At 35.0% G+C, this 11,277-nt stretch overlaps 2 protein-coding genes across 12 annotated transcripts in view; one reads left to right on the forward strand and one right to left on the reverse strand.

The window, feature by feature from the left end:
- The window catches only part of LOC135684316 (uncharacterized), a 33,608-nt gene extending 24,150 nt beyond the window's left edge, over nt 1-9,458 (reverse strand). For 6 of the 8 annotated variants that reach the window (XM_065199840.2, XM_089114849.1, XM_089114848.1 and 3 more), the window contains exons 1-2: nt 9,116-9,458; nt 3,673-3,732 (exon numbers count right to left, since the gene is read on the reverse strand). In XM_065199840.2, the coding sequence (XP_065055912.2) occupies nt 3,673-3,732; nt 9,116-9,458 (403 nt within the window). Of the gene's footprint in view, nt 1-3,672; nt 3,733-4,211; nt 4,410-9,115 lie in introns of those variants that run through there. The other 2 variants (XM_089114850.1, XM_089114846.1) reach the window with 2 other exon arrangements.
- Nucleotides 1-10,758, forward strand: part of LOC135684304 (bifunctional FAD diphosphatase/FAD synthase) — a 44,663-nt gene extending 33,905 nt beyond the window's left edge. The window contains exons 4-10 of one of the 4 annotated variants that reach the window (XM_065199823.2): nt 2,588-3,480; nt 3,907-3,977; nt 6,500-6,693; nt 7,065-7,243; nt 8,255-9,945; nt 10,200-10,325; nt 10,585-10,758. The gene's annotated coding sequence lies outside the window, so the exon portion shown is untranslated. Of the gene's footprint in view, nt 1-2,587; nt 3,481-3,906; nt 3,978-6,499; nt 6,694-7,064; nt 9,946-10,199; nt 10,326-10,584 lie in introns of all 4 variants that reach the window. The other 3 variants (XM_065199822.2, XM_065199821.2, XM_065199819.2) reach the window with 3 other exon arrangements.
- Nucleotides 10,759-11,277: the final 519 nt, after the last annotated feature.

Here is an 11,277-nt window from a genome sequence, read left to right on the forward strand (position 1 = left end):
ATCCTTGGATCATTTTCTTTGAAAAATATCCAGGTTATCAGCTGTCTTGAGTTAATTTGGCAAGGTAAAATAATTGATCTAAGATAGTCTAACTAAAGCCCCTCTATTTACCTCCTCTTTCGCAGCCCAGTTCTCGGTGAAACGGATTCTATTGTCGATCAAGGGGTTTTAAGTTCCTGATTTGATAAACTGTTCCAAGTTTGAGGGGCCAAGGTACCTTTGATTAGTAGAGCAAAACGTTTCTTGGCTAGGCCTATGATGACGCAAATCGATAGTGGTAACGAAAATTTTGATGATTTTAATTTGAAAATATCCTGCATAAATGAAGGACTTTCGACATGAAATATGAATTGTGCACCAACTTGACTAGGAAAGTAACTCACTATATCAACGTCCTAACGCGCGTTCTTGTATTTTGTCAATTCTCTGTAAGGAGGCACTTGATGAAAAACACCAAATCAAGGGACAGTATATAGAATTTGAGTACCATATTTGATCTATTAAACGCCCTCTCTCTCTAATAAACACTCCTCTCAAATAAACGCCTCTTTAAAGTCGAATTTGTTGAGAAAGCGCCCATCCTCCAATGAACGCCCAGGGCTAGTATTAGAAATATTGCAAGAGTGTTTATGTCGTTTTTATAAGAAATGTCTTATCGATATTGTCGATTACCCCGACAAATGGTTCAGATGATAAAGAAATAATTTTGAAGTGAAAAAAGAGAAATATTTTTTGGTTAGATTTTTGCACTTTTCAGACTTGATTTGAAAATAAAGATTTCTTCTCGCAAAAACCTTTTTTCGATAAACACGCTACTCTAATAAACGGCCCTCTCCAATAGTCATCCCTTCCAAAAGCCAAAAACTTTTATAAACGCCCGGATGCTTAATAAATTAAACACAGTATACAAAGCTGCGAACAAGAATTTTCTCTCTCTTAGAATCCGAGCTGTGTTGCGGCTTTTCTGCAAAGTTCTGAATATGTGGTTCAAAATTCAGTTTATAGTCAATCTGACCTCGAAGTAGTTTCCCAGTTTCTTCTGGTTTGATTGTTTTTCCTAAATATTACCATTTATTCAACAAGTATTTACCCTATCTTTCTTTAAAATATAAGCATGGAATTTTTGGAATTTGCAATCAATTGATTTTTCTTTAACCAAACTTGAGCAGGATTTGTCTTTGAAAAATAAGCAACTGTGTTTTCATCCGCGTAATTATGTAGCATTGCGTGTTTTGTAAATAGAAAAGATCATTTAAGTATACGTTAAACAAAAAAGGACCAAGAATAGAGCCTTGACGTACAACAGACAAGATTGTCTGGTAAGAGCTTTAAGTGCTATTAATACCAACTGATTATTTGCGGCGTTTTACATACGGATAAGTATAGACCAGGGCATTTTCAAAGAACCCACATGCATTGAGTTTAGCAATAAGTGAATTAAGAACCTTGTTCTTTTTCAGGGATATTTCGATAAGAATGATTTATTCCTGGTACAATTTATTTACATTCATTGATACTATATCGTTATATTGTACCACACGCAATCTTGTATATTTAAGAATTGCAATTACTAGATACTTAATGATTTTCACTCTTTATTTCACTGTACAGTATATCATTTGTTTCAGTTTTCAGCATGTCAGCTAACATTGAATAAAACTTCTATAATCATAACTAACAAACGTCTGTTTTAACAAACTTATATTTCTTTGTAAGTTTTCATTGAATGGAACAAACGCCGATTTGAAATGATTCTGAAATTGGAAATAGTTTACAAGTATACATTGGATACTTGTTAGTGCAAGTAGCTTAGACTCTTCAATGTTTAAAATATAAATTTATCCTAAAGTACTTCCATAACACCAACGAAGCTCTTTATCTTCAGTCATTTTTATCAGCTAGCTTTAAATCAACATTAACATCTGCATTCGCAAACATGCCTTGCATAGCATGAAACGATTTGTACTCCTACCACCCGAGATAAATATATATAAATTTCCTTCAAGAATATTTAGAAACAACCTTGTCCTGTCTCCATTGTATCCAATATAAGGTACCGTAATGCTATATAAAGGTAGTATAAAACATGCACAAAGGCATACAATAATTCAAGTTTATATTATAGAAACAGACAAAAGGAAATAAGAAAAAATAGCTGCCACATGGTCAGTTAGATTTACTTAACCTTTTGCATTTTGACTTTCCTCTGAATAAAGCGGAAAGCCAAAATGTGATTTCTGGTCATATTAAAAAAGTTAGTAGTGAAAATTACTGTTTTCCTGTCTGTTGCAAAATGCTCGTTGCCGTATAGGCAGAGCTGTACACGCAATTGGTGTATAGAAAAGGATGGTTGTAAGTTTCTGCTCCGAGTTTCATGCTTACTGCGATCATTTGGCAACCGTCAGGTAAAGAGTAAATAAGAATACTGTGCAAATAGTTAAGGAACTTTGACATGTTGAGTCAAATACTTCCATCAGTAATATTCACTTCATTCACTTAATTCAGTAGCTTCAATAATCTTCTCTCGATGTTTTGAACTAAACTCTTTATACTTTGTCATTTTGATCTTTTCTTGACTTTTTGTCAGTGCAAGATTTAAAGATGGCTTGGCCAAACAGTTGCCTGCAGTTCTCTTCAGTCAGGAGGCCTCGACGTATTTCATAATAAAAAATGTAAGAAAGGCCTTTTGATATATTTTTTATCAATATGTCTTGAATATAATTTGATAAAGACCTATTTGTAATCATTGACGTATTAGCTAAGAACCATTAGGGTATTAACAGTGCTTCTACTTTCCAAAAACGAGATTTCCTTATTTTTTTCTTCTTTATGCTAAAATTTTCTTCCTTAAAGTCAAGAGTGCTTCTACTTTCCAAAAGTTAGTTTCTTTCTGATTTTCCTCTTTTTTTTTTTTAAAAAAAGCTCAAAACAAGGTAAAATTAGTTGCAAAATGCTTGCCTAGCTACAGCATGCTACAGTGACATTAGGGCTCAACTCACCTGTTTGACCAAACTTTTACAATAGAATAGCGCCCACAACTCAATCGTTTGACAGCACACAGAAACAAAAAAATATTGATTGCTTTAGAGCATAGAAGGTGCACGTGTAGGCAAAAAGGGACAATTTTATAAGAACACGAACCTCGAAACTGGTCAAAAGTTAAGAACAAATTAAAAGCAGGCTGAGGCTGAGCTACGGTTTAAAATGCAATTTTGAACAACGTTTTATCTCAAAAAAGAGGATTTTTAGCCATATGTGGGTGCTTTTTTGGTACATAGTCATGGTAAATAGGCCATTTCTATAGGAGGTCATTTGATTTCGGCGTGATCACTGCAGTTTCATGTGATATAGGCATCTGTTGTTGACAACTTGCTATTGATGGAAACTGTTTTGTAAATCAGTACGAAGTGAGTTCATGTGACCAGTTCCAGGTTAACCAATAGCATCGCAGCACGAAAATCATGACTCCTGCGGATTTGGGTACGTTTGGGTATACCCTCTTCTTTTATCATGACTCAATTCCTTTAAACATAAGAGTTTCCATATCCATTGTTTCTTATAGTTGAGTTTGTAATTTTGTTGCGATTCGCTTTTGATCAACATATTGTATAGAAATTTACCATAATGTCAGAGTATTTTTAATTTTTTGATTAGCACTCAATTCTAACCCACCTTGTTGTCGTTGTTGTTGGAAAGTAGGTTGTTGATTTCGTCTTCGTCTTTGCGGGTAGTCTGTAAAGAGAATGATTTTGTCACATGCTAGCAATCTCATTCTTTTATCTTGTGTTTCAAAAGAATTCTTACTTTACAAAGTTATAAGCAACTGGTTATATGCAATTAGGCCTTTTTCCTAGTACGTAGATATTGAAATTTATCAATTTTTCTAATGCTTTGTTTACCTCTCAGTTTTGTGGTGACTGATAAACTCTACGCGACGTTGCCATATTGGCATCAGAATAACGAGGCCAATTTTTATGGTAAGTGATATGTCTGCATTGTCCAGATTCAAAGTATTGCATGTTATGGTTTGATGCATCTTTGCTATTTTGAAGATAAAGGGGGATGAGAATTAAGCTACTAATTTGCAGTATGTAGGCGAGATTATAAAGACGACACCATTGAGAGCCAAATAGCATGACTACCCAATAGCTATTACATAAAACAGAAAACTACGAGAACTACTTGAGCAATAAGATATATATAAAACACACCATCAAACGATTCCATTTCCGCCATCAGTAGACCGGAGAATCTTGTGGCTTTAGCCTCGTTTTTATATCTTAGTGGCTGCCGCGTGAAAGAGGTCTATTGGACAAGTTGAGAGTATGGGGACATTTAAGGGGGAAAATCGATATCTAGCTTCCGGCGTTCTCTATCCAAAATGAACTTAATTGTTAAGTTCAAGTTTACCTTCGCTTCGAATTGAAAATTTTTATCTCTGTATAAAAAAGCTGGAAATTATTTTTGTGCTGAGGTACAGAACTTTCATAAATTTGGAGCACATCATTTACAGCAGTGAGAAGTTATGTCACTGTTCTCTGCAAAATTCCAATGCAGCAAAAAGTGATCCGTATCTTCTGTGCCATCATTGATGGGACACATTGGGTTCAGGTGGAAAAGTATTTGGGCACATTGGGTTCAGGTGGAAAAGTACTTGGACAAAAGACAGTAGTTTTCACTCACCCTCAACGCCAATTGTTTTGGATAGGCCGCAGCGATAAATTTCATCAAATTTCTAACAATTTTCCTCTCTAAAACATGCTTTTGAGTATAAAAAAAAATGTCCTCATGATTCTGGCACAATAAACCTTATATGATTGCACTGAGTGTCTTATTTTTCTCTTTTGTTCAAGTTTCGAACCGGCCTTTTGGATTTCAAAACAGCAAGTCCCCGGATATCGATAGTGCATCAGTACAGCGTTCGTAGGCTAGTACAAGGACATGTCATACTGTCTTCAATATTGCATACGTCTCATTTTCGATTTACAAAAAGTACACACAGAGGCTAAAAGAGCACATGGGGCGCTTCTTTTTTATATGAAAATTTCAATCTTTGCGCGAAGATAGCAACCGGTATTTTTCGTCTGAATTTTGAGAAATTTTCTCGACGGGTTCGAAATAGGACTATAATACGCCCTCGTAGAGGTGCAATAACTTAGCGGCTCTTTCACCTTTAGTACCATTCTCTTGCGTTTTCTCAGTTATAATGTGTCTACCCTTCATAGCAAATTATTTACACAATATTGTCCAAGAATGATGATTTTATTCATCGTAGTTTTACTGATTTTCACTGCGGAGCTCCAAAATAGCAAATATCCAATCCCCTGTACGTACTTTTTCGTATAGACTGTGTGTTTGAAATTGTGTTTAGATTTGCTTAGATAGAGTTTGCGCAGTCAAACTCTCAACTGAGTTGAATACGCGATCCGTTGGGATTGTTTATACCATATGCTCATTTGTTTGACGTCACATTCTGAATTACTACAACGTCTTTTCGCATAGAGGGGCAAAACAAAATCTCGACGCCAGTTATACCCCGGGCGATTAAAATTGATTTGTGCAAAATTTATGAATTAGTGGTCTATTCTTCTAACTCTTCAAAAATTCATTTTTTACTTTAGAGTCACATCATTTTCATTCATAATTGTGTAACCGCATTTTTTGTATAGATGTGTCCCTTAATATCTGTAGTCGTGCCAGAATTTATTATGTTTGCTTGTTAAAAAAATCAACATTAGATTACCATAACGATGCATTTACATATGATTCCGTTTCTTTTCATGTTTTGGATATTTGATACTTTTAACATACTTTTCGTCAAGGGTATATAAGTTTTTCTGATTTTTGACCTTCTTTCATCAAAAAGAAATTTTTCCAGTAATAACTCTCTTGGGCGAGTTTTGTCTTATCCCCTTCTCTACATTAGTTTTCCCACATTCCCCTTTCACTGTCGTCCTTCCTCTTTGTTTTTTATTCAATGTCCCTTTCTTTTCTCATCTGGTTAGATGTTGGTATTTGCCTATTCGTTTCGTTTCGATTACATTATCTTTCAAGCATGTGCTTGTTAAAAAGGCAAACTGGCAATGATTTTTCATATTTAAAGAACTTTAGCAATGTAAGCAGTAACACTAATTACTGAAATTAGCTAGCGCGAGGTGCCTGCTCAGTTGAATACGTTATTTTCATTATATTTGTTTCCAGTGATGACTTTCAAAACTTTTACCAAGGAGAGAATTAAAATCCCTAAAATAAATATAAAGATTCAAGGGGAAATTTCGTTTACAGTTATTTCGTAAGAAAAACCGCAATGTCATTTTAGTTTTTACTCCTCAATATATCCTTTGTGAGACATGGCCTACGTTAACTTAAGCTAAGTCTAAAACTGAACCAAGACGTTGTCAGCACTAAACATTTCATTTTTGCAAGAGGCCCTTAGGCTGGAACCCCCAAAAAATCGACTGAATTATTATACAAGCTGAATTTTTTCTTTTTGTTCCAGATAGCTACCAGTCTTGTCCTGCCAGTAGTTTTGCGGCCTACTGACACACAGTCAGACCATTTGGGTGATATCATCTCCAGCAAGGCAGACGTCTTGAGAGTGGCCTAATTATTGTAAAGAGAATGAATCTGTTATGGTTCTATGAAGCGTTGGTACGGGATCATTTACAAACGCCGTTACAGTTTTCTTTGTAGGTAATTTTATTCTCCATTATCAACCAATATGCATTGTTCAGTTCTATGAAAATTTGATTTTTGGATGCTGACATTTTCTTGATGCTTATGATTGTTGCAGTTTAAGACTCTCTGGCAAGCCTCTTTTTGCTTTGATGCACAAACATTGTCTAACAGTAAGGCTTCCTAGCTACCTCCAAACTACATCGAAGGAAATAAAATTTCTTACCTTACTTATTGTGCACTGTTTTTGAATTTAGAATCTATTTATTTAAAAAGGAAATTTCATATTTCATCCTACAAATTGGTTATTCAGCACGTTTGTGCATTTTGGACATTTCAAAATACACAATTATTTTCATGAAATGAAAACCTTAATTTATCCTTCTCAGCTCAGTCAATGTCCTCATAATTCTGGAACGTAGACTCAATACAGAGCTTAAAGAGAATTTGAGCCCATACAAAGGAACCTTTCCCAAATTCGTCGAAAACTCCTGCTTTGATAATATGAAGAATTTTGCTTAATAAGTACAGTTGTCCGTTTGTATATCTGCGAAGGAGTTCGTTCAAGGTATGGCCATGGAAATTTTAGCCAGTTAATAAACGATGCCAAAAGAAATTCCCCTTGCTTTGTTGCCAGAATTTAGGCCCCATATTCCAATCCTAAGACCTCCAGACCTTCTTGGCTGTTTAGAAATTTTGGTAGCAAACCATAAATTCAGTAGGACAATATACTATATCCTCAGCTCACCTTAGTTTTACTTGAAAGTAACAAATTGTGCCAGTTTGTAGTTGTTAGAGATAATGAATTTGTCTGCAATAATGAATTTGTCTGCAACTTCACTAATCGAGATAATATCTGCATTTTGAGACACTTTGCAATGTTTTTAGTTGTTAACTAGAAATACGCCTTATAGAAGCTTATGTTTGTTGTGTCTCGTTGAATATTTTTCCTCTCTCTTTTGGAGCTTAAAGGTAAAATTTTGGAAGTTTTGAGGAGATAATGTAACTTTCTTTTCCTTATATAGTTTCTTTTAATGAATTCATATAGGTTGAATATTTAGGTTGAAAATCACAATTACAACATTGGTGTTATTAGCTGTTCGGTCTTATCATTATTTTTATGAAATGAAAATCTTAATTTATATTTCTCACCTCAGTGTAGATCCTTGAAGAATTCTGGAACGTAGACTCATTACAAATCTTAGAGGAAACTGCGTTGGTAAATTTGAATCCACACAAAGGAAACCTTCGGAATTCGTCGAAAATCCCTGCTTTGATAACATGAACAATTTTTCTTAAAAAATACAGTTGGCCATGGGAATTTAGCCAGTTTATAAAAGATGCCAAGGGAAATTCCCCTTGCTTCGTTGCCGTATTTTGGGCCTCAAATTCCAATACCAAGGCCTCCAGACCTACTTGACTGTTTAATATTTGTTGTAGCAAACCATCAATTCAGTAGGGTAATATACTATGTCCTCAACTAAAAGTAACAAATAGTGTGACCTTATAGTTGTAAGAGATAATGAATTGTCAGATTTCGCTGTGGACAAACTTTTGATGCATTTACATTCCGTTCTAGATTGAAGACATTTAGTTTTCTTTTGCTGAAGTTGGTTTGCGAAAGATAGAAAAGATATGCAGCAAATCTTTAAATCACGGTAATTTTTCTTTAATTTTTGCACATTGAAGTCTAATACAACAGAAATACTTTATCCTTGACTATAAATTCATCTTTTAAACAGAAGTATGTATAGGTTGCAATGGGAAATTCATTTCATTATTGCTTTTAATGCTGAATTATTCACTAAACATAAAAGTTCAAGTCAAGTAAAATACCAGGCAGCTCGCCTGATGTCGTCCAAGGGGAATTCCCTTCGCTCTGTCGCTGAGGTGCCCTGTCCAAGCCCAGTTTTATGAAGCCGTGTTTTAATAATGGTTTGTTAACCTTTTCATGAATGTAAACTTAATTTAACGTTTTAAACATGTCAGTTTAATTTCTAATTCCAAGTTCCTTAATTATGACTCCGTTTCATAGCCTAAAATTTCGTTTATCGCAACTTAACTGCTTTTCGCATGCGGCCATTACAGGTTTATCGTCATTCGGCTGGCTTGAGATTCGGCTGGCGCAACACAAAACATGAGATGGCTTATTTAAGGTGTTATTGCAATAGAATCGTCTTAAAATTTGATAGATAGCTCTCATTTTTCTCTGAAAATGTACCAAAACCTTTCTTAAACTTGTTTGTCGTTTATATCGGCAGTATTTCCTTGAATTTCGCGCAGGTTGATGCGTAACATAAACTCAAACATCTGGCCGTATCTAAAAATATTTCTGTACAAAAAATAGACTAAGATTATGTAGCCGAAGATCTTAAAGTTTTTGTCGAATATTCTCTTAGGCATTTAGTGATGTGCTTAATAATTCTTAACTTTCGCTTACCGCCCCATACCGGAGAAGGATTGTCGTAACTCATATTGATTCCCTTTGGATGATAATACTGTACTTTAGATGTATTTTTCAGGTATTGCGTGTCTGCAGAAACTTCAGCTACTGTACTTCCAATGTATTCTTTCAGGTATTGCGATATCTGCAGAAACGTCAGCTTGTCGCTCCTTTTATATCTGGGGATAACATTTTCCCCTCCGCTGAACAAATTTTCAAAAGCTAGTCGCCCCCCTCTTCCTCGAGTGAACCTGCTTTCTTCCATTACTCGATGATTTTTGGAGCAGTTATTCTCGAAAACAGTAGATCTTGCGAATCTGTTTCTGGTATAAGTATTCATTGTGTTTTGCTTGGCCTTAGAACGTATTTTTAATGTTCCTTTTCTGCCACTGCTTCATACCTTCTAGGTTTACTAAAACATTTTTTTGCCACGCAGAGGAATTAAAGTTTAAAAACAAATCCCCCCCCCCTATTTTCCACCTCGCTTTGGACTGAAAGGTTTCCACATTGTCTTTTTGTACCCAGAAAGAGGCTATTCTTTGGTCAAAGGGAATTTCCGATTGCTTTGAATTTCACGTAATGTCAACTCAAACAATCAGTTTAATGTTTAAAAATTTATGCGAGGGAGGCCGTATGTCTTAGCGCATGCGTTATGTATTGTCTTCTGCATTGCGCTGCTGGAAATTGCCTTCGCCTGTTCGTTATTTGAAGGGAATTCCCGGTTGCATATTGTGTACAAGGACTGGTGTGCACCAATTTGGATATCAATTCGGACTTCAGATTTCCAAAGAAGAGCTGTTGTATTTCTGGTGCTATTAGTTTCATCGGTAAGTTGTTCTATTTTTTATTTTTTTTTTCCTTTTTCTGTTTTTTAAGACATTCTTCATCATTGAAGTAGCACCGGGAACATTTCGTTACTTTTATATGTAGACTGGGCGATTTCTATCAAAAGGCTACTTTGATCCGTTGCCTTAATAAAATATTGATGTTATTTGAGTGTAAATTATATGATATATAAAATTAATGGCAGTGAAAGATATTATGCTTTATTTATGAAGAATATTCCATGTTCTTGGTATAGATATAAAAGTTTAAAATGGATGGTGAAAGCAGCAAGAAGCTAAAAAAAGACGTCGAAGCTGGAGCTAAAACAATAGCAGGCCCACAGTCATACGAAAACCCAGTACCAGATGGACCAGGAGAGAAGGTGAATGTTTTTTGCCAACATTTTTGTTTCAATATTATTTGGTTTCGAATTTTGCAATTTCGCTCAAATTTGATAGGTTTAAATCTCTTTTGCGATAACATATTCAGTGGATTAAAATCTTATATTCATTTTGATTTGAATATTTGTATCAAGGCCTCGCTCAAGTTTTTAAAGCAATGTGTAAATTTTGTGTTTATTTCGTTGTTTCTCCAGATATTGCACTTGAATATTGATAGCTTACTTTGTGTTATTTTTTTAGTGATTTTGAAAACAATGTGAACAAGACGCAATGCAAAGAAATAGGATTTGGTTATTCAATAACGTGAGCTGTATGAACTTCAGAAAGCTTTCTTAAAGACTGTCAGTTTTTAATCTAACTGCAACGATCTGTTGTGTTGTTATGATACCAAATCAAGTAAGATAAATGGCGTAACTTTCGATTATTTTCTTGTTTCCATTCTGTTTCAAATTGCTTATTCATAGAAAAAAATTATCTCAAATTAATGTGATACAGCACTTAGTTTTGGAGTAAGTTGATCAGGGAATAGTTATTGCTAATGTTTTGAGACTGCGTAAACCCAACGTCTGTCACATCTTCAGAGAAGGCTTGATTGCATCTGATAGCAATGTAGCCTGACAACTCTGATATTAAATACAGGCTCCCTAACATCAAGATGCGTATGCAGTGATTGCGTGGCAAAAGTAAAGGGCCCGGGAAACTTTCTCCAAAGGGACCATGCTAGTCTGACCTCCTTTTCGGAAAATTGGAGTTAGCAACTTCAGATTTCACAACAATTTTGTATTGTAATTGCATTTTGATTTGAAAGTTTCTGCAAAAGGGGCCATGCTGGTCTAACCTCCTTTTCGGAAAATTGGAGTAAGTAACTTCAGGTTTCACAACAATCTTGTATTTTCATTGCACTATAACTAACAAATCTAGCTTGATCAAATT

The sequence above is a fragment of the Rhopilema esculentum genome, chromosome 21 (assembly GCF_057945365.1).
Source record: "Rhopilema esculentum isolate cy_ngs chromosome 21, ASM5794536v1, whole genome shotgun sequence".
Taxonomy (NCBI): Eukaryota; Metazoa; Cnidaria; class Scyphozoa; order Rhizostomeae; family Rhizostomatidae; genus Rhopilema; species Rhopilema esculentum.